This window comes from Nilaparvata lugens, chromosome 8, assembly GCF_014356525.2.
Source record: "Nilaparvata lugens isolate BPH chromosome 8, ASM1435652v1, whole genome shotgun sequence".
Lineage (NCBI taxonomy): Eukaryota > Metazoa > Arthropoda > Insecta > Hemiptera > Delphacidae > Nilaparvata > Nilaparvata lugens.
Genome location: NC_052511.1, coordinates 36,117,983 through 36,142,375, shown reverse-complemented (window position 1 = coordinate 36,142,375; position 24,393 = coordinate 36,117,983). Strand labels below are relative to the sequence as shown.

General features: G+C 36.6%; 1 protein-coding gene across 7 annotated transcripts in view; it reads right to left on the bottom strand.

Moving 5' to 3' along the window:
• Nucleotides 1-24,393, bottom strand: part of LOC120352720 (mucin-4-like) — a 43,778-nt gene that overhangs the window by 18,411 nt on the left and 974 nt on the right. Inside the window, exons 2-8 of one of the 7 annotated variants that reach the window (XM_039434656.1) lie at nt 23,219-23,422; nt 22,650-22,729; nt 17,714-17,857; nt 14,167-14,223; nt 9,242-9,346; nt 3,862-7,258; nt 2,020-3,627 (exon numbers count right to left, since the gene is read on the bottom strand). In XM_039434656.1, coding sequence (XP_039290590.1) covers nt 2,540-3,627; nt 3,862-7,258; nt 9,242-9,346; nt 14,167-14,223; nt 17,714-17,857; nt 22,650-22,685 — 4,827 coding nt within the window. In that variant the 5' untranslated portion in view covers nt 22,686-22,729; nt 23,219-23,422 and the 3' untranslated portion in view covers nt 2,020-2,539. Of the gene's footprint in view, nt 1-2,019; nt 7,259-9,241; nt 9,347-9,692; nt 11,682-14,166; nt 14,224-17,713; nt 17,858-22,649; nt 22,730-23,218; nt 23,423-24,393 lie in introns of those variants that run through there. The other 6 variants (XM_039434654.1, XM_039434655.1, XM_039434660.1 and 3 more) reach the window with 6 other exon arrangements.

The window sequence follows — 24,393 nt, the reverse complement described above, 5'->3', positions numbered from 1 at the left end:
ATACAATTGTTCATCAGTCAGTCTGTTCCTATATCGATTTTTTATGAATTTCATACTTGAAAAAAATGCTTCACACAAGTAGGTAGGGCTGAACATAGCTTTCAACCTCAATGCAACTTGAATAATATTTCAATATTTTTCTTTGGGGACTTGGGACCAAATATTTCCAGTTGTAGAAAGTGATCTGAGAGACAGATCATTTTGAAATTCCACAAATTCCATTTCAACTGAACCCTGATCTCCACCAAAATGTTTTACAACACAAGCTGTAAAATCTTCTGCATCGATCAAAAGGAGAGTTGATGAATTGTACCATATTCGATATGCTTTTAAAATCTTGAAATCGTTGATCAAACTGTGTTGTCTCAAGTCTGAAAGAATTGTAACGTATTCTTGGTTATTGCTGCGGTGCTGTGGAGGATTTTTCTCGTCATTGATTTTCTTCAGACTGGGAAAGTATTTATATTCAAACTGGACGACATTCTTTTCCCACATCTCGAGCTTCTTGGAAAACGATGTTTCAGTTGAAATCATTCCACCGATGTCCTTATATTTCCCTTGAAGCTGCGAATTCAAATCATCCAACTTCTCTGTTAGATCTCAGTTATATCTGTGAGAAATGCAAAATTTTGTAGCCATGTTTCTCAATGCATTGTTGCCAACCCAAGCATTTCTGTGAGCTACCAAAAACTACCCCACGAGCTACCGGTAGCTCGCGATCGATTGTTTGGCGACCACTGCTCTAGTAGGACGTAAGTTCAAGTTGGAACCGGTTACACGCCTATTAAATTTATGTTTATTGTTTTTTATGTATAAAATATCAGGTTTTTTATGTAGAGCTGTCGAACGGTCAACACTTTAAAATCATTGAATAGATCACAGGTAGGATAACGTCTGGGTTTGCCTAGCATAGTTTTAATTATATATTTTTTAATTATGAATAGCTTTTTGAAATGTGTATTCAAAGCCCCACCCCAAGCCCGTTAAATAATTAAATAATAAGCTTCAGTTTTTATGTATTCAGTAGTTGCAAAGAAAGAAGAACTCGGAACGCCTTACCGATTTATGTATGCACACACCCTCAAGCATTATTTACCAATAACTACAAATCGTATCTTTAATACAATTCTTTTTTTTATTAATTTATTATATAAAACACTATAATCATAATACAATTATGACATTGGAGGAAAAACTAGGCTGAGCCTGTACTATTTATTTCGAATTACAACTTATTTACAGAATCATTGTTGATGTGTTCTAATTCTTTATGTACCAATCATTATTATTATTATTATTTACCAATATTTACAAGTCGTATCTTTAATAAAATTCAAATTAAAAGTTATTTACAGAATCTTCGTTGATGTATTCTAATTCATTAAAAATCAGTCTTTCATTAAAGTTATACCTCTACTACTTCCGCCTACTACTGTACTACTGTCGCCTAGTACCGTACTACTGTCGTCTACGAATGTGCAACTGTGGTCTATAACTGTACAACTGTGGTCTATAACTGTACTACTGTCGCCTACAACTGTACAACTGTCGTCTATAACTGTACAACTGTCGCCTACAACTGTACAACTGTCATCTATAACTGTACTACTGTCGCCTACAACTGTACTACTGTCGCCTACAACTGTACAACTGTCGCCTACAACTGTACAACCGTCGTCTATAACTGTACAACTGTCGTCTATAACTGTACTACTGTCGACTATAACTGTACTACTGTCGTCTATAACTGTACTACTGTCGCCTACAACTGTACAACCGTCGTCTATACTGTACTACTGTCGTCTATAACTGTACTACTGTCGCCTACAACTGTACAACCGTCGTCTATAACTGTACTACTGTCGTTTAGTACCGTACTACTGTCGCCTACTACAGTACTACACTCTTCTACTACAGTACTACTGTCGCCTAGTACCGTACTACTATCGCATAGTACCGTACTAACGTCGCATAATACAGTACCACTATCGTCTACTACAGTACGACTGTCGTCTTCTACTGTACTACTGCCGTCCATAATTGTACTACTATCGTTTACAACTGTACTACAGTCGTGTGCAACAGTACTACTGTCACCTAGTACCGTACTCCTGTCACCAGTCTTATAGACATGCATCTCTTTATGTGCGACTAGCTCTACATAATTTCCAACCGCCTGTCCACGTGCCTCACATTTATTGCTATTATCCTCTTCTCTCATCTTTTCAACATTATTGTCCTCTCTTTTCCTACGCATATATACGCCATGCGTGATTTTATGCATGGCTAGGTACTTGTAGTCTTCATACAATTTCCCGCAGTACTCACACTCGTACATTTTGACATGGAAATGCATATTCCAATAGTGCCTCTTGGCTAATTCAATCGAAGAGAACAGTTTGCCGCACAACGGACACCGTTTGAAGTGTGTGGCGAACACATGATCCTGTAAACCAGCCTTGTCTTTGGCGTTGAATTCGCACTTGCTGCAGCTGAACTGATGTGCGGCCAACCGAACCTTCGAGCGACTCGAACAATGTCATACAGTGTCTACGTTTGCACCTGAACTTGCGGGCTTCGGTCCTGAACGGACACAGTTCCTCCGCCGTGTGTGATTCTTGTACCGATTGCGATAGCTCTTGTGCGACTTCCACGACTCCTTTAGGAAAAACTGGTCGCCACACGTGTCACACACATACTCCCTGGCTACATCCTTGTGGTGGAAAACCACATGTTTTTCCAGATATAAGCTCCCTTTGAACGTTCGCGAACAGTAATCGCAGGAAATGGGCTTCACCTCGTGACTACGTACGTGATAGTCCAGACTAGCCTTCGACGAATAGCACCTGTTGCATTGTTGACAGACGTACATTGAATGAGACGCCAGATGCGTCGACAAGCTCTTTTTGCTGTCGACAATTACGTCACAAAACTTGCAAACCACTTGATGTTTCTCCATCATATGCAATTCCAGATCATTCACACGTACATTACAGATTGCACAGTCACTGACCAGTGCGCTATCAACTCGTTTTTTCTTCATCTTTTCCTTCTTCCTTCTTGGTTCATTATCACCCAAGATAACCTCAGGTTCCATTAGCAATGGATTAACTTCAATATCAAACTCTGGAGCTGTTGAATCTTCATCGATTACACCTTCCTCAACAACTCCATTTTTATCGATTGCGTCTGAGGTGGACCGCTTAGATTCTGAAACTCTAGAAAGCTTCTTTACACTGTCTGAATTTTCTCCGTGTAACCTTTTTCTTCCTCGTTTATTTAAGAGTTTTACATTGCTGCTGCCAAGATTGTCAGGAAGTTCTACATCGCTGACACTTTTGTAAGGGGGTTTCAAATCGCTGTTAAGATTGTTAGAAGATTCAACCTCATCAGCTCTATCTGAAATAGTTGTCGACGCCATTAGAAACATTTGGTCTTCAACTTTCAACGATTTGAAAACATTTGGCCCGTAACTAATCGAACTTATTACAGGCTGCGATTGGTCGAAATTTGACCTATCATGTGATTGGTCAGTACACATTAGTATGGAATCTGTAGGCAATATAAATTCAGGATTAATTGGTTCTACGGGAGGGCAGTTTTCATAATCGCTTTCATTCGATTGATGCCCTTCAATTGGTTCTCCTGGCGGACAATTGCTTTCATTTGATTGATCACAATTAAATGTTGTAGTATTATTAGGCAAAATGAATTGAGGATGCCCTTCAATTGGTTCTCCTGGCGGACAATTGCTTTCATTTGATTGATCACAATTAAATGTTGTAGTGTTATTAGGCAAAATGAATTGAGGAAGCCCTTCAATTGGTTCTCCTGGCGGACAATTACTTTCATTTGATTGATCACAATTAAATGTTGTAGTGTTATTAGGCAATATGAATTCAGGATGCCCTTCAATTGGTTCTCCTGGAGGACAATTGTTTTCATTTGATTGGTCAGAGCAAGTAAATGCGGAATTTATAGGCGATATAAATTCAGGATTTTTATCAACTGGTTCTACTAGTGAACGGGTTTCTTTTGATTGGTCAAGACACATTAGTTCAGCATTTGTAGGCAATATAAATTCTGGATCTTCAACACAAGTCTCCACTGCTAATGTGCAATTTACAGAATCCTTCAATGCTACAGTTGCAGAAGGTTTTTGTTTGTTTGGTTTTCCCACCACTTTGTTTTTCACAGCTGTACCACCATGTTGAGCTTGAGTGCTTTTCATTATGGGAAAAGATTTCGGAGAAGCTTTGAATGAATTGTTGGATTGACATGGAGCCAATGCATCGTTTGAATCAGAACTCAAACGTGTATTTTTTGAATTAGAACTCGAGCTTGTAAGCTTTGATTTTGAAAGCAAACTTGTATACTTGGAATTAGAACTCAAACTTGTATTCCTTGATTTAAAACGCGAACTTTTATTGTTTGATTTTGAACGCAAACGTTTATTCTTTGATTTTGAGCCTGCACCTAATTTTTGAGATTTATCATCATCTGAAGATGATTCACTTGCATTTATTATTTTATATTCATAAGTTTTTGAATGTTCGCAATATTCCATTATTTCTACTGTAGTTTTTGAGTTTGTACAAGAACTTGTTCCTGATTTGGGTGACTGACTCCTAACTGGAGATCTGATTATAGGTGATTCAGTTGGAGCCAACAAATTACTTGTATTTTTAGAACTTGGACTCAAATTTGCACCTAACTTGAGTGATTGATTACCAACTGGAGGGCTAGATACAGTTGGAGCCAACAAAATACTTGTATTTTTAGAACTTGGACTCAAATTTGTACCTAACTTGGGTGATTGATTACCAACTGGAGAACTAGATACAGTTGGAGCCAACAAAATAATTTTATTTTCAGTACTTGAACTCAAATTTGTAGCTAATTTGGGTGACTGATTACCAACTGGAGGGCTGGTTACAGTTGGAGCCAACAAAATACTTTTATTTTTAGTACTTGAACTCAAATTTGTACTCAATTTGGGTAAATGATTACCAACTGGAGAGCTAGATGCAGTTGGAGCCAACAAAATACTTGTATTTGAACTAAAATTTGTACTTAATTTTGGAGATTGATTACCTACTGGAGAGTTGATTACAGGGGGCGGATTTGCGACCAGATAATGAGATCCATTAATTGTCAATAGACTAAACTTCATGTTGCTATCCAAAGGTTTGTTCAGATTTGTTTTATTACTGGAATCTGCTGTACTTTGCAGTATTGGATAACTGATTAACTTTGACAAACTTTGATTGGAGACTGGTGAGTTAGTTTTCTTCTCATCATCTTTTGAAACCACCCTACCGCTCAGTGACGGTACAGTCAATAAAACATTTTCATTGCAGCCTTCTCTAGAAGCAGGCAACAAATTACCGTATGTAATTGTGAATGTAGGCTGAGAAACAGCTAACGGATTCACATCTGTTCCCAACAAATTTTTTTCGAGATGACGTGTTTTTCTTAAAATGTTGGGATGTCTTGGAACCGATCGATTCGAACCCAAATCTGGATTCTGAGCTTGAAACATAGGACTGGGAACGTTGTATAGTACAGTTTTACCGTTGATCGTCGCCAGCCTAAGATTACATGGAATCCCATTTTGCCCGGGAACAGTTCCCGGATTCTGGTATTCAAACATATTTGTCACAGTAGTAGGCCTAGCTGCTGATTCATCCAACCTGGACGAGGACGGATGACCAAAAACCAAACTTCCAGCTCCTGGTTGCGCCATTGGATTTGTCAACAATATTTGAGAACCATTAATACACACCAATCCTAACTGATTGTTGATTGGATTCGAGTGTATCTGATTGACAGTAGCCAAGTTCACACTTTTCTGAGATGCTGGTAGATCTCCTGTTGTGATTAGTTGCTCATCTGTCAAATCTATAGTTGGTGATTGATTTTGAGATGTGGATGGTACTAGGTTGCCGTTGCCAAATACAAAACTGGTAGATGGTGGGGATTGTGTGAGCATTTTACCAACAATACTATTATCTAGAGATTGATTCGAGATTGATCCAGAAGGTTGAGACACGGCAATATTACTGTTATTGGATGGCTGTATTGGAGATGAATCTTGTGTATTTGAACTTATTTGGCTCACAGACACTCCACGGGTTTGAAGGAGTTTAATTGCTGAATTATTAGAATTTTCCACAACAGTTTTAGCTAGTTCGTTCCCAGGAGTTAGAGGTTTCCCAAGAATCAAAGCTATTTTTTGATTATTAGTTGGTGATTGATTCAAAATAACGTCAGGTGTTTTAGGTTTCTCAATAGTCAAAGCTACATTTTGATTATTGGTTAGTGATTGATTCAAAATTACTTCAGGTGTTTTAGGTTCCTCAATAGTCAAAGCTACTCTTTGATTATTAGTTAGTGATTGATTCAAAATTACTCCAGATTGTTCAGGTTTCCCAATAGTCAAAGCTACTCTTTGATTAATAGTTGGTGATTGATTCAAAGTTACTACTGGAGCTTGTGATTTTCCAAAATTGAGAGCTAATCTTGAGAATTGTGTTGATGGTTGATTCAAAGGCTCTCCGGAAGTTTGAGATTGGCCTATTAATTGATTCAAAGCTAATCCTTGATCTGATGTTTTCAATTGATTCAAAGTTCCTCCTGGAGTTTGCGGTGATCCTTGATTGTTTGTTGTTGATTGATTCAAAGCTCCTTCAGGCTGTCCACTAAATTGATTCGAGGATATCCCTTGACTTTGTTGTTCTTGACTCTTGCTTGCATCAACCGGAGACACCACAAGATACATATTATCTTTGATTTTTATCAGTTTACTGGACGCTGATAACGGCACACCGGGTGCTGGAGAACTCACTACATTCGTTGCTCCTTTAGCATTGTTCTCTGGAGGACTGGTGCCGTTTTCGGGATTCTGTGATCTAGTGGGAACTGGGGGAGATTTTGAAGGAGTCACTAGTCCGCTAGCTTCTATATCAATACTCTGAAGAAGTTTTGGAGACTGCGCAGCCGTAGGATTTACACCAGATGACGATGATGACTTCCCCAAATTTTTCTGTCTCGATGACTCTCCCAAATTTTTCTGTTCATCTGTTTCCTTGAACATTCTTGGGATTATTCTGAAGGCTGTGTCATCCGAGTTCTCCGAAAAAACCTGACACAGCTGATTCCCCATCACTAAACAAGTTTTCGGATCAGCTGATTTCTCAACGTCTAAACTGTTCTCAGTGGCCATCATCTCCACACAATTTCCCTCTGAACTCAGAATCTGCAAAAGATATGAGAACTAGAGTTGACACATGTTCATCCATTGGCAGATTCTCATATAAATTCATCATTTTCATATCAGTCAACAGATTCAGGGTTCATAGAGAATTTTCTGAGACTACCAACTTGATGGTTCGATTTCTCTACCCAGTAAATAAATATGGAGTGACCTGACTGGATCAGGTCTGGAGTTTTCAGGTCGCACCTGAACAATGTCAGGGCATTTCACATGACTCCTCTCTCTAAACACAAACCTTCTGTTCCATGTAATATGCTACTCTTTCAAGTCCAGATTTCGTTGAAAATAACCTAGTTCTTCAAATTTTCTGAAACATAATCGAAATATCTGACAATTTTTGTTTTATTCACAATCAATAATTATTATTCTTTCATCAAACAGCTTGTGAGATCCTTGTTCTCAACTCAGGGTATATTTCAAATGGAAATCCATTTTTGCAGTCTCCATTACACAGACTTCCCCTTGAATGTTCCTTTTTACAAGAATTCAAACACACACTATTTGAAAAAATTATTGACTGTTGCACTTATGAACTACGTAGACCTACGGATTCAATTAGGTTCAAATCGTAACAATTTTCCATCAAATTCAAGCTTAGAATATACAAGATAAACAACAATATTAAAGTAAAATCCCATTTTTAAGATAACATAGAGATGTTTACAAGAGAAGAGTCTACTGCATTAGTATTAACAATACTATATTCACCTGTACCAACTAATTGATAAATTGAGTGGCTAAAAGTGTAGAGTAATCAATCAATTCACAACTACTATAACAGGGGAACGTTTAGTAGAAAACCCCAATAATAGGTTACTGAATTGATAAAATAAATTTTGGCAATGATAAGTTTGTAGGAAACTAACCAAACAAAAGTATTGCATGAAAAATTATTGTTATATCCACTTGTACAATAGATTACAAAAATAAAGCAATAGAATATAGTTTCTTACTACTTGAATAAACAAATTTGACACAATATTAAGTGTTCGAAACCAACACGATGTCTACAATAAATTGGACTAAGCAATTCCTGAAGTATTATGGATTCATCAGTATTGTCATATTTCTGCTAGGATATGTGTAAGCTATACAAATGGTTCCATTTATAAAGGATTCTATATAAAGAACGCTTTTACCCACTACTTTGTAATAAACTACAGGTTAACTTTTCAATACTACGGTTACCTAGCAACGAGAAACACGAACCAATAATCTATTTTAGTAGCTGGTACAACAATTCTGATTAGTCCCCAAGGCATGATTGGCTAAAAACATAAAAGCGGACCATTCATTATCCGACAGTTTGTTCCAACTATGTCGGATATTTCATCACTGACATCAAACATCCCTACTCACGTTCCAAATCAAACCTGAATAGGCGGCTGACCTTACGTGGTCGACCAACCCAGTTCACCAGACTTCCGACAGCATACGCCCCGCCCGCAACAACCCCATTCACGTTCGAAGCAGGCCATTCACTATCCGATATTTTGTCCAACTTCAATTTCGAGCAATTTGAGGAATTGCTCCTTGCGAGGTCCTTCAATTGGACATCAATCCAAAGTAGTTGGAAAAGTCTGTCGGATAGTGAATAGCCCGCTTTATAAGTCTTTTATAAATAATACTGTTAATTCAAAAAAGTATCAACCATATCAGAGAGAATGACTGAGATTCCAACTGAGATTTCCAAGTTCTACGGAATCATAACCGAGATAATGTTACAATAATACAGCCGGTTACAAGGAGGTCAATTAAATCCAACCGTAGTTGAATAGCGTTATTTAACGTAAGCAATTCCACGAGAAGCAGTAACCGAATCGTATGACAATGCGATGACGTCATATAACCACTGTAGAACTTAGGACCACTGTAGACTACTAGATAAGCGTGCTGCTAGGTTGTAATTATCTCCTATTAATGACGGTAGAAATGTTTTATATTAAAAAAAGATAGGTTACTCACAGATGATCGAGATTGATCGTTTTCTGGTAGAATCGCCGATCCATCATTTGAACGCGATTCGTCATTTTCAGGCAGTAATGAAATTCCATCATGTGATCTAGACTCCTGAAAAAAAATAAATGTTGATTTATCTGTATACGGCTTTAATAACTATAGGCCTAGAGGAGGAGGTGGTAATATGGACCCCCACTTTGTTTTTGTCTTATAAAATGGATACTATTGATAAAAATCCTTTGCTTTTTGCAGAAATACAATCTATTGTTAGTTGCAGAGCACAATGTTGTATTAATAATCATTAAAACCCTCATTTTATAATTTTTTTAAATAAATTTTCATAACCCTACACATACTGAAAATATTGGGAGGTGTTGTTAATATGGCCCCCATGGTGTTTGTAATATGGACCTCATAATTTACGTACAAAAATAAGGAGAAAAAAATTAAAAACGGCTTTGTGGCACTAAAAAAGTTTATTATGCATGAGTAATAGTCTTATATTAGGGTAAAAAAATGGATTATAGATATTTGTAGATGATTGAAGGTCAGTGAATGTAGAAAAAAGTTAACGACAAAAATCGCAGACATATTCCTCCCTCTCTGCTCCTGCACATTCATTATGGGCCCAAAGAGAACACATCAAGCATTGGACCCATAATTCTCCTCGTACATTACTCGAGAATTTTTCATCGCAGAAAATACATGCCGCATCTTTTTCGTCTGGTTGAGGCTCTCCAATTGGCAGGTCAAAGGGTGACTCGATGGAGCAAGTGGAGAGCTGCACCTCATCATCATCATCATCACTGCTGTCGGTTTGTTCTTGATGTTTAGGCCTTTTTATTGTCTTTGATTTTCCATGCTCTTGATCAGTAATAGGAGATTGGAGTCCTGATGTAGAAGGCTGAGGGTCGTTAAAAATCAAATTTCTTTTGGCACCTCTACCACGTCCACGTCCACGGCCACGGCCTCTTCTGTGAGTATCAGCTTCTTTATTTGCATAGAAGTCCTCTAGTTCTTTCTTGTATGGAGAACTTGTAACAATATTCGCAATAGCAGGTTTTCGACCACGGTTTGATCTTTTTGTCGTTTTTTCAGGGATAGGGTGGATGTCTTTAGGTGACACAGCAAATGTTTGGAGAGCACCAAGATTTGCTTCTTCAACAGGAGTCTCATCAGTATTATCAGTTGGAGCATCTGCCTCTTGAGCTTCCTCCTCCCCTGCAATGTACTCATGGTCTTCAAATATATTTCTCTCCAAAGGGTAAATACCAGTGACTCTGAATCCATTGACAGCAGTTGATCCTGTGGTGCATTGGAGGTAGGCCTTTCCCAAGAAGGATGCTATATCATATGGCCCAATGGATCTGCTTTCATGGAGCATCCATTGTCTGATGTTCTCACTGTAGTGGGTTTTCAGAGCTCCCATGAAAGTTCGGTCTAGTGGTTGAAGTTTGTGCGTAGTATGAGATGGCAATGACAGGATTGTGATGTGATTCTTTCGTGCAATATCTATCACATCAATATTCCTTGTGTGGGAATAGTGACCATCAAGGATCAGAAGAATTGGTGAGGTCTGAGTAGGCTTAGTTTTGTCGATAAAATGAATTAACCAATCTTTAAAAAGATGTGCTTGCACCCACCCAGATGGATGAGTGCGTCCAATAGCCCCAGGTGGGGCTCCTTTCATCAGGAGATCGGTCATATTTTTTCTTGGGAAAATAAGCATTGGAGGGACATATGATCCCCCTGCACTCATTGAGCATATAACTGTGACCAATGATCCACGATCTGCTGCAGTTAATGAGCAAATTTGTCGTTTGCCTTTACTGGCTATCACTTGTGGTACTTTGGTCTGGACTACACTGAGCCCAGTCTCATCAACGTTCCAAATTCTATCAGCAGGGTAATTATGTTTATGATACTCAGACTCCAGCAAGTCAAAGAAGGCATTTACCCTCTCACGTGTGAAACCCTTTGCACGGGCATATGATGTTCCAGTTGGTTTTCTTATTGATAGCTTATCTTTGTGACGTCTGAGGAAATGATCTAGCCAAGCCCTACCAGCAATTTCATTTTTGAAGTTCGTTTGTATTCCATTCTGGACGGCCAATTGGTAAGCCATTCGACGGACATCCATTCTAGTGAACCCATAAAATTTTGCTTCCATGTACAGTAAGTAGTCTACAAGTTCATTTTCTAATGATGCAGGTAAAGCTGGTTTTCGTCCCAACTTCTTTGTTGTCGTTTCAGCTGCCTGGGATGTGGTATTTTTAGCATCTTTAACATATCTTCTCAATGTAGTCTTTGGCACGTCAAAATGTTTTGATGCTTTTTTGACTCCCATTTTTCCTTCAATCATTGCAGATACTGCTTCTTTCATCTTATCTTTATCCCATGTTTGCCTTTTAGAAGTCGTTTTCGTTGCTAAGCTGGCTCTAGGCATCTGAAAAATAAGTTAACAACAAATATTCAAACTGCTTGTAATATGGACCCCGGGGTCCATATTACATTCACCTAAGGGGGCCATATTGCAGACATGATTGTGATTTAACAAAGTGGTTTGTAGGTTCGAACTTGAAAGCAACAGAGCATTCTAGTTTATGTTAAAATGTTGGAAATAACTCCTAGATCATAATTACAATGCTCAATAATGAGAAATTATTAATTATAGCACATTAAAATTGAGAAATTTACATAACTTCCAAACTTTCAAAAAACACAAGGATAGAAATAACCTCAAAATTCACCAACTGCTGCATAGACTTGTTCCATGGACTCCTAGTGACCATCAACTGAACTAATGAGCTAGTTCCCATCTTCAAAACTAGATCTCAGCACTTGGTCATTGAAATACAGAGGGGTGCCATATTATATGCAGGGGCCATATTACCACCTTTTCCTACTATATTGAGGTCCACGTTATAATGGCAGTGTTTGATTAGCAATATTGTATTGCTATCCTTGTCTATCATTCAACAAACCGGAGAGCGCTATCTCTTTCTCGCTTTGCTCTGTTGCCAGATCGTTTTTAACAATGTAGAAATATAATTAATTCACAGAATATTCAATCTTGTTTATGAAAATTCATTGAAAAATATAATTGATTATTTAAAACGAGAGGAACTGGAGGAGACTGGCTAATCAGAGATATGAATGGAGGCAAATTGTTGAGGAGGTCAAGGTCCACGCAGGGCTGTAGCGCTTCGTAAGTAAGTATTTCAAATGAGAATGAACAGTTAATATTACACCAATAAAACGGTATTAGTTATCCTCCAACCTCCATGCAAGGCACTGACAAGACAAAGGATCGGCAACGTTGTTCTATCTTTCTCCACTGCCATTATAACATGGACCTCACTATAGAGTTGAGTTTACTTCCAAATTCGACTGGAGGGGGGAACTAACGTTGGAATACTAGTTGATCAAACTAGAACATGAATAAGAGTGAAGTTGTCTTGTGAAGAGTGAAGTTGAAGTGTAAATGAAGTCTCTATATTCATAGAGATGAGCGTAATTGTCAAGTTGGCGCACAGGTGCATTCTATACAGTGCGTTGAGAGAGGAGACTACGTGTATTCGAAAGAGAGAATAAGTGATTGAGTGAGTGGGGAACGCGACTAGGTGTCACCCCGTCAAACTGTCTCCTTTCCTTGGCAACTTGTCGAGGGGACACTCTGATGCGAGGTGACAGGTTGTCGTCTACGGTCACGACAACCTATCACCTGCGGGTACAGGAAGTGTCAAGTTGTCGGGGGGACACTCAAACGTGAGGTTGCGAGGAGCATCTAAATTTGAAAATCTACTTTGTGAAAATACTTGAGGGCTAAAAATTTTGTTAATTGAAGAACTACAAGACTTAACCTATTTCGGACTATGTGTTATCTAAATTTGGGAGAGGAATAGCACAAGGTTACCTTATTTTTCATCTCCCTATCATTTTGATAATGTACTTATTATTGTACGGTCACGACAACCTATCATCTCGACTCCACACCACAAGAAATCAGCATTTCGGCGAGCTCTTCATTTGAAAGTTAGAAAATTAAGCCAAACTGTCAAGTTTTATATGACAAGGGCATTAAGATTCCTAATTGTATTTTCAACATCATGTATTTGTGAGTGAGCCTTTTCAACCGTGGTGCAATCAAGAATAAGTATAAAAACAGACTGGATGTTGAAAGTGCCTCAAATATTTGTCTACCATAACAACAAGTTATTTTAAAACTTGAGTACGGTAATCAATAAAATCTTAAATATTTTCGTAAGTAAGCTATGTAAATTTTTCTTATTTTTTATACATTTTTAGTAAGCTATAAAAAAAATATATATAATTAATTATATATTTTGTATTTGACACATTTTCATAGGCTGGAGAATTCACCTGCGAACTAGTAACTTTGGAATTGTCAGCTTAGGCAATCCCGAAAGAATATTTTAACGAAAAATGGTGCCAACTGGTGCCCTGTAGCTGTAGGTGACAAGTTGTCGTGGTGACACCTTGACACCAGCGTGCAAGGTGTCAGGTTGTCGTGAACTGTGCCGACAAACTACCACCTACAGGTGCAGGAGGTGACAAGTTGTCGGGGTGACATTCTGACGTGTGTGTGTGTGTGTGTGTGTGTGTGAGGAGTCAGGTTGTCTTTTACAGACATGACAAGCTGGAACCTTCGGTCCAGTAGATGTCGGGGTGACACCTAGACGGAGACCAAGTGAATGTAGCATGAAAAAATTATTCTCATGTCCTCCTACTTGCATACAAACTGAGAATAATTTAGTAGTAAGCAGTTAATTTTCTTTTTGCAAGAACTAACTGTATAAATTTTCATTATTATTTTACTCAGAGCTGATAGTGGATTATTTCATTTGTGCTTTTGTTGTCAAAATAAAAAATGATTTGATTTGAATGATAAATAAAGAGAGAAAACTCACTTCTCTATCATCATCCTGGTCTTCATTATCATAGTCGATCGGCTCACATTTCAAAATCTGAAAAAAGAATAGATCAATTTAGAAAACTAGAAACCCCAAAATAAACAATGATAGATAGAAAGATAGATAGATAAATGCCTTTTATTTACACTTTACAATATAAAAAGTGATGTGGGCGGAATTAAGGCAATAAGAGCCCCCTCTTCCACTCCCTCTCCCACAAATCAACCCTCAATGGGGAGTGAGGACAAATGATTATATTAAGAAAAAATTATTATAATTAACGAATAAATAAGTGGTCAGCGATGATTAGATCTTTCTCCACTCACCAACCCAACAAAACTTCAATAAACAAATAATTGGTATTTATTAATAGTTAATCAATCACTCAATTATTAGTTCGACGATAACTTTCGAAAACTTTCATCATATCGATATACACAATATTATTTGAACCATAATACATACTGAATTCATTGGTCCACGAAATTGACTCACTCCTTCGTCCTTCATGATGACATATTATGAGGATAACATTTGAAATTCATGAAAAAAATACTTGGAAGGTATAGTCTGAATAAAATAAGCTGAAACTTGGAGAAGATATCCGTTTTGCCATATTGTACGAAATTTCAATCTTTTAATGCAAGCCGAAATGATACAGGATGTGATCAATTCGAAGATGCAGAGTTGTCAAATTGAGTGTATACAGTCACATGGACTTACATGAAAAGATTGAAATTTCGCACAATTTGGCAACACTTATATTTTCTCCGAAGTCTCAGCTTATTATATACAGATTTATACATGATAAGTTTTTTCATGTACTTTCAATTTTATTGACCAAGCGAAGTGAAGTCTAAGATTTAAGTCGACGGTTTTGCATTTATCTTTATGTTTATATGTTTTTATGTTCCGCATTTACGGCGAAATGCGGTAATAGATTTTCATGAAATTTGAGAGGTATGTTCCTTTTTAAATTGCGCGTTGACGTATATACAAGGTTTTTGGAAATTTTGCATTTCAAGGATAATATAAAAAGAAAAGGAGCCTCCTTCATACGTCAATATTGGAGTAAAAATCAGACTATAGAATTATTCATCATAAATCAGCTGTCGAGTAGATTATAAATTGCATGCAATGACGCATGCAATTCAATATCTCAATGTAACCATAGAGAAATGATAGCATGAGTAGATATCCCATGGTATAGGGCGTTTATGTCGCAACTTCAACTGTTATCCCAAGCCGATAGTTCACGTAGTTCTTCCCATGCAGCTATGTAACGCTGGTAGTCTCTCAAATTGTGCCGATCTTACACTCTCACCCCAAAAAAAGTAAAAATAATCGACAGTAATCGGCTTGAGATAACAGTAAAAGTTGCGACATAAATTCCCTATACCATGGGATATCTACTTACGCTATTGTTTCTCTATGATGTAACTTAGTGAAAAAAAGCTGTTGTGTGACAATTGATAACTTGAAATAGCATAGTATTTTCTCCAGACTTATCTCTGCTTTCAACTCTGTAAGCTTTTGATGATAGTAGCATAGCTGTTTACATCAAATTATTAGCAATGACGATACAACAATCCCAAACAGCCATCAGTCGTTTATACGCCGATATCTCGCCGACACGACAGAATTTACTCTGACAGTATTAGAGGAGACTGTGGTTTATAACTGCGCGAGGTCTACTCTTCACAGAACTACTAGTCCTCATAATTTATCATCAAGAAGGAGCGTTAATATTCAAGATAATACTCAAATAATATTGGATATTGTGATAATTAATTAAATTTCTAAAGATGACGAAGGAGTGAGCCAATTACATTGTCCAACGAACTCGATCTGTATTATGGTTCAAATGATACAGGATGTGATCAATTCGAAGATGCAGAGTTGTCAAATTGAGTGTATACAGTCACATGGACTTACATGAAAAGATTGAAATTTTGCACAATTTGGCAACACTTATATTTTCTCCGAAGTCTCAGCTTATTATATACAGATTTATACATGATAAGTTTTTTCATGTACTTTCAATTTTATTGACCAAGCGAAGTGAAGTCTAAGATTTAAGTCGACGGTTTTGCATTTATCTTTATGTTTATATGTTGTTTCCATGTTTATATGTTTTTATGTTCCGCATTTACGGCGAAATGCGGTAATAGATTTTCATGAAATTTGAGGGGTATGTTCCTTTTTAAATTGCGCGTTGACGTATATACAAGGTTTTTGGAAATTTTGCATTTCAAGGATAATATAAAAAGAAAATGAGCCTCCTTCATACGCCAATATTAGAGTAAAAATCAGACTATAGAATTATTCATCATAAATCAGCTGTCGAGTAGATTATAAATTGCATGCAATGACGCATGCAATTCAATATCTCAATGTAACCATAGAGGAATGATAGCATGAGTAGATATCCCATGGTATAGGGCGTTTATGTCGCAACTTCAACTGTTATCCCAAGCCGATAGTTCACGTAGTTCTTCCCATGCAGCTATGTAACGCTGGTAGTCTCTCAAATTGTGCCGATCATACACTCTCACCCCAAAAAAAGTAAAAATAATCGACAGTAATCGGCTTGAGATAACAGTAAAAGTTGCGACATAAATTCCCTATACCATGGGATATCTACTTACGCTATTGTTTCTCTATGATGTAACTTAGTGAAAACAAGCTGTTGTGTGACAATTGATAACTTGAAATAGCATAGTATTTTCTCCAGACTTATCTCTGCTTTCAACTATACGTAAGCTTTTGATGATAGTAGCATAGCTGTTTACATCAAATTATTAGCAATGTCGATACAACAATCCCAAACAGCCATCAGTCGTTTATACGCCGATATCTCGCCGTCACGACAGAATTTACTCTGACAGTATTAGAGGAGACTGTGGTTTATAACTGCACGAGGTCTACTCTTCACATAACTACTAGTCCTCATAATTTATCATCAAGAAGGAGCGTTAATACTCAAATAATATTGGATATTGTGATAATTAAATTTCTAAAGATGACGAAGGAGTGAGCCAATTACATTGTCCAACGAACTCGATCTGTATTATGGTTCAAATAATATTGTGTTGGTTGATATGATGAAAGTATTCAAAAGTTATCGTTGAACAAATAATTGATTCATTGAATTAAAGAATACCAATTATTCATTTTAGTAATTTATCAAAGATAACCTGTATTATCAATTGCTTGCAACCTTACCTACATAACTCAATGCAACTTGAATTTATCTAGCCTTCCCACAGCTTTCAATTAATAGAACAGCTGACAGAATGTCAACGGTATTTTGAGCGAGTTCTCCAACCACGGGTGCTCACCAGTTTTTTTTTATTGTGAGGGCTCAGAAGGAAGACGACTCCAAATTTCCAAAAAGAAAGCAATCCAGAATGGCAGAATGCAGTGCGATATATATTTTTTTAATTGTAATGTTATACTATAAAATATGTCATTAAGGCTCTTACTGGAGTTTGTCTGTGACCGTTCTATGTTTTTATCGAATAAATAGATAAATCCCACTCACCAACTCCTCATATTCTCCTTTGATCTCTGGGTTATCCGTACTCAACGCTGCGTTATCCATACTCAACGGATCGACAGCCATTGCATTACCCTCGTTGAATTGATCTCGCTCATCATCGTCTTCACCTTCTTCCACTCCATCCGTCTGAAAATTAACAAAATTTGTCACCAAATTACATCAATTTCAAAAGAAAACATATGATTTGAAACTAAGAGAGCATAGTTAAATATAATCAAATATCTCACCAAATTAAATCAATTTAAAAAATATATGTACTCTGATCGTCTCAAAAGTAAGTTACACTATTTTTTATATCCCCGCAGTTGGCAGGAGACGTCTGGGATTCGCAGAAAACGTTCGTCTGGGTGTTGTGGTAACACTGTAAAACTCCTAAGAGGCCGCCATGACTTATTTGTCAGTTTCGATCAAACCACTAAGGAGCTACCACATTACTTCTACCGCCGATTGCGGAGTACGCTGTGTGATTTGTTTTTTAATGGCAAACAATAAAAATGCAACTGAAATTCATCGTGAGTTGTGCAGTGTGCACGGTGAAAACGTCATGTCGAGACCAATGGTCTCTCGTTAGCGCCAATCATTTATTGAAGGCAGGACAACACACGACGAACAACAAAGCGGCCGCCCATCCACTTCACTCATACCGAACATTGTCGAAGACAATGCTTGAAGGGTTTGGATGGGATGTTTTCGGACACCCACCATACTCCCCTGATCTCGACTTCAGTCTGTTTCCACAGCTGAAATAACACCTTGGGGGAAGACGCTTCGCAAACGAAGAAAATCTCAAAGAAGTTCTGAAATGGCTAACCAGTTTGGCGGCAGAATGGTATGACACTGGATTAAAAAAATTTATACCACAATACCAAAAATGTATTGAAAATAAAGGAGATTATGTAGAAAAATAACTGATATATGTAGTTAAATATAACTTCTTAAACAAATTCTGTGCATTATCTCTTTTTTTAAAATAGTGTAACTTACTTTTCAAACAACTCATGTATTATTATTATTTGAAACAAAGAGATCATAGTTAGATGATAAAAAATATAGCCTAGCATGAGAAGATATATCCCACAGTAGGGGGCGTTTATGTTACGAATTCCACTGTAAACTCAAGCCGATAATCCTAGTAGTTGTTTTTGGATGTAGTAATCCTAGTAGTTGTTCTATGTGATACTGGTAGCCCCTCATACTATGTCATTCTTACTCTCTCACCCCAAGAAAACAGTAATAATAGAAAGTAGTTGACAGTAATCGGCTTGAGTTGACAAAAAATCAGTCTAAAATTTGGAACTTGTACGACCTATACCATGGGATATCTTCTTATGAAGATAGCATGTTAGCATCTTATGAAGAATTAGCAATAAGTGGTAGTGATGTCAGGGCGTTTATGTTTGCTGATGATCTAGCAATACAAGTCAAGTGTGAGAAATTATTTGACAACATGAATATCCTAAATTTTATCAATGCAACTATCGAAGACTGGACAGCTGCAAACTCTCTTTGTCTCAACAAAGACAAAACACAGTTGTTAGATTTTGATTCAAGTGGCCGATGTAATATTAATCATGTGAAGTTTCTGGGCATCACATTACAAAATAATTTAAAGTGGGAAAAACATGTCAGCTTACTGTGTAGTAAGGTATCTAGAGGTATTTTTATGCTTAGCAGATTAAGGCATATTGTAAGTCTTAATGTGTTGATTGCTGTCTATTATGCATATATTCAGTCTCATTTGGCATATGGCATTGTTGCATGGGGGAGAGATTCAAATGTGAAGAAGCTTTTTATATTAAAAAGAGAGATATTAGAGTAATTTGTAATAAGGATAATAGAACCCATTGTAGACCATTGTTTAAGAGACTCAGAATCATGACAATTACGGCACTGTATTCTTATGAATGCCTGATAAAGAAAAATGTAAACAGTTTTCCAATTAATAGTAATGCTCACAGCCATTTTACTAGACAGGCTACAGCCCTCAGATTGACTCAGTGTAACTACCACATAATGTTGAATAGTTTTGTTGAGTTTGAAAAAAGAATGTAAGAAATAAAAATTACCAGTTGAAATAAAGGAGCTTGAGATTAGACAGTTCAAAATTTGTTTGAAAAATATTTTAATTGACTGCTGTCCTTACAGTATAAATGACATGATGTAATGTATAAATAATGTGATGTACCGTATTTAGTAATTTTTTTTTGACCTGTGATATATTGATGTTAATTTTGTTGTGTGAAGAATATTTTAATTGACTTACAGTATAAATGACTTCATGTAATGTATAGGCTAAATAATGTGATGTATTTTGTAATTTTTATGACCTGTGATATATTGATGTTAAATTTGTTTTAATTGACTGCTATCCTTACAGTTTGAAATATTTAATAATGTGATGTAATTTTATGACCTGTGATATATTGTTGAATTTTTAATTGCTTGTATGTTTTCTGACGATGTCTTGCATTATTGTTTTTAATGTTCTGACAATAAACGAATCTTGAATCTATGCTATCTTATCACTATAGTTGAACCTAATCAAATATCAAAATGTTTTTCATCTATTTTCGAGTATTATGTGTGCTCAAGTACTTTCGAGTAATGGACGCCAAAGGATGCACATTTATTGTATTAGTAAACGATTTACAAAAACGATGTTAGCCAAGCATAGGCCTACTCATCAAGTAGAAGAAACCAAATCATTATTACAATAAAAATTATTATTCAACAAGAGTCTCAATGGGGGCAATGGAGAACAATACTATAACCCTTTTTCAACACCGATGGAAAATAATGACAGTCAACCTATATGTCAATAGTCACAACAGGTCAGCTTCTGTCCCCAATGAAGTAGTTCTAGTGACAGAGATATGTCATACTCCAAAATCCATGATATACCTACTCCAAAATCCATGATATACCTACTCCAAAATCCATCATATACCTACACCAAAATCCATGATATACCTACACCAAAATCCATGATATACCTACTCCAAAATCCATGATATACCTACACCAAAATCCATGATATACCTACACCAAAATCCATGATATACCTACTCCAAAATCCATGATATACCTACACCAAAATCCATGATATACCTACTCCAAAATCCATGATATACCTACACCAAAATCCATGATATACCTACACCAAAATCCATGATATACCTACTCCAAAATCCATGATATACCTACTCCAAAATCCATGATATACCTACACCAAAATCCATGTTCTGGTCCGCAAAATCAAACTGACCTCACATTGATTACTTTTTACTTTATTTATTTTTACTTTATCCGTCTTCCCAGCAGTCCTGTGGCTGTAGGAGTCGTCATATTTTAAGGATTATCTCCTGTGTATGTATGTATGTTCATCTCCATATTCATTTATGTAGTAGTATGGCCGGTCAGTCAAATATCCTCTGAGCTGCTTTAAGAAAACTCTATTTCCTGTGATTGATTTCAGGTTTTCAGGTAGCAGGTTGTAGAAAAAAAGACCCTGCATATTTTGGGGATCTGCTATATTTTCTTAGTCGGTGTTGAGGTAGGTTTAGGCTGTGTTGGTTTCGCAGGTTGTAGCTGTGGAGATCCGATCTTAGAGTGGGATTTGTGTTCCTTGCTTGCACTATTGATTCCAAAATATAGAGCGATATGACTGTCAGAATTTCGCTGCTCTTGAATAGGTCTCTGCAGTGCTCAATCCTATCGACTCCTAGTACCGTTCTTATTGCTCTTTTTTGGATTCTCAGTATTACCACTCTGCTTATGTTGATTGATATTAATATTGATATTCGGCAATATTGTGCACAAACATGTGCTTGATTCGAAAAAGAAATAATTAGGCCTAACAAATAAATCGAAGATACAAAAACCTAACCTAAAAAATTTGTCTCAAAGTCTTTCGCTGTGATGACACAACAATGTATGACAACATATGTGTACACACATGTTCATCAAGCATATATTATATCCTACCGTTAGTGGCCAGCCAAAGTGGTAGTTTGCAGGTATGTACAATGGGACAAAAGAGCAACAGATCAATAGTATAGGAAAGTCCACTTTCCAAATTCAGGTTGTACAAAGAGACACGTTAATGTAACAGTTGGTTTACCCATCCTATACAAAGTCCAAGTAGCCAAATTTCTCTCCCACATTTTAAGCCAAATGATACTTTGACGGAAGCTTAAGCAGAATGTGCCGGCCAACTACTTAATTACAGCCTACCATGGGTTGTTCGATAGTCATATGAGCTACGGAATATTACTATGGGGCCATGCGGGTAGCTGTGAAAGGATTCTCCTTCTACAGAAGAAAGTTCTTCGTGTCATCACGTCATCGCATTACCTGGAGCACTGCCGGCCAATCTTCAAACGTCTGAAAATACTGACAGTGTACAGTCAGTACATGTATACCTCCCTACGGCTCCTAAGGAGTGAGGTTCATACCTACTAGGAGAGGGGCCAGCTGCACCACCACAATACCAGGAGACGGGGCAACATTGACCTGCCCTACTCCAGACTATCGAAAGCATACGAATGCTACCCCTTACGGATGCTAAAAATTTTCAACAGACTGCCAATTTGTGTTTGTGAGCTGGAGTATGGGAAGTTTTGTAGGCTGGTACGTGAAAAACTCATCAACTACCCTCTGTACTCACTGAGAGATGATGAGACCAGTGGACTTGTAGACCAGTATGAGATTGTTTCATGATTTAGTATGGCAGTCCATCTACAGAGCCACATGAAACAACCTATCTGCAGCCATCTCTAGTTATTTGTGTATTGATTGTTTTATATTTTGACGAAGTCTGTCTGGCGACTGCCGGTCATGGGCTGAATATACTGAATTACTGATAAGAAACTGCTGACAAATTAAGTTATCCTAATAGATTTTAAAATAATTATCATACCTGTTTGGAGTTGATATCAATGAAATTGAAGTCCATTTTTGAAACTTTTGATTCTTGATGCCAGTTATTGAAGTTTTCTGCGGAAAAAATGTAGAATATAGAATCACTTTTTGAAAAAATATTATTACCAACGTAACAAGAACTATTACATACGTTTAAAACTAGCCTAGAACATTTCAACTATAAGAATAATTTTTTTTTTTTTTTGATGGTGAAGCTCAAGGAAGTATTTCACCTTGTTGTAGCCTAAAACTAAACTTATAAATTATTGATGAACACATAGAATCAAAAATGTTCAGAAGCGTAAAGCTTTCCTATAGGCAAACCAAATGATAACTTGTTGCTTATCAATAGCAATGAACAAAATTTTCCAGTGTATTAAGTGTACCGTGTGAAAATTTTATTTGTTTTTTCTTATACATTAATTCATGTTGAAGTTTGAATGGAACATTATTGGATGAAAATTGGTAAGATAATTTCAATCTATGAAAATAACCAGCAAATTGAGTTGATAGACCTACGTCTTAAAGTGAGAGATTAAAAAAAAATAGGCTATATTATTTGAACTTACCTAATCTACGTTGTATAACTTGAAGAAAATTATCGCTTCAAGTTAGCTATCGTGGTTTGAGAACTGGCAAACAAGTGAGAAGCTGAGGTGAATTGTAGTCATGTAGGCCTATAGTAGAAAATAACATTTTACCGTCAAAACTAAAACCACGCCGAGATTAACGGATCATAAAAGCCCACTGTTCATCGTATAATTAGTCCGTCTGTAAAAAAAATAATGTGGATTATAGATATTTCATTCACAAGAAAAAGGTGCAGCGACAATGAATTTATTGTAATATTGAGAGTAAATACCATCGGGAGGCAGATTCGTATCCGGTGTACATATTATAGATATTATAAAAAACAAATGCAGCAACTTTAAATGATGATAACTGTACACTGTATTTCAAATATCAAAATATAGACATTCAAATCAAAACCTAACCTCCCTAGTAAACCCTTTTACCTTTGAAACATTATTAAACAGTACATTTAAGCTCTGAACAGTTGTGTTATTTGATAATATTTTTATGTACTATCAATATTACGTACACCAGATACGCTAATTTACCCTACTATTGAATAGCTCTTTTAAATTTGTAACAAGATGCCATCAATCCCACAAGTCTGGGTAAATTATAAAGAAGGTATCAAGATAAAAGTGGGCGGAGTTATTGAAAGATTAGTTATTCTTCTCTAGCCTATTAAGTTATATAAAATTTTAGCTGACATAGTTACTCATAAAATTTTCAAGCTATTGCTGATGTTTTATATAATAGTCCATAGAAGAACCACTAGGCTTTCAATAATTTCGCTCACTTTTACATCAATACCTTCTTCTTTATCCTTTACCCAGACTTGTGGGATTAATGGCAATATAGTAGACGTTTTTAATTAATCAATGTGATAGCAGATGTGACTTATAAATTCCTCAACTAATATCAAATAGCTTGTTAGTTTTTACATCTTTTTTTTAATTGATAAACCTAGTCGACTTGACCTGTTCGAAGCCTAAATCTAATAGAGGGCTTAATGCCCGACCCTTTATTTTCAATTTACCTTTTCATTTACCGATTTCTTTCAACACATTACTCAGAATGTTTTCTGATTGGTCCATTGTAGGTACGCCATTCCAATCAGCAAATCGGACGATATTCTTAGGCCGACCAATAACAAAAGTCCTACTATAATT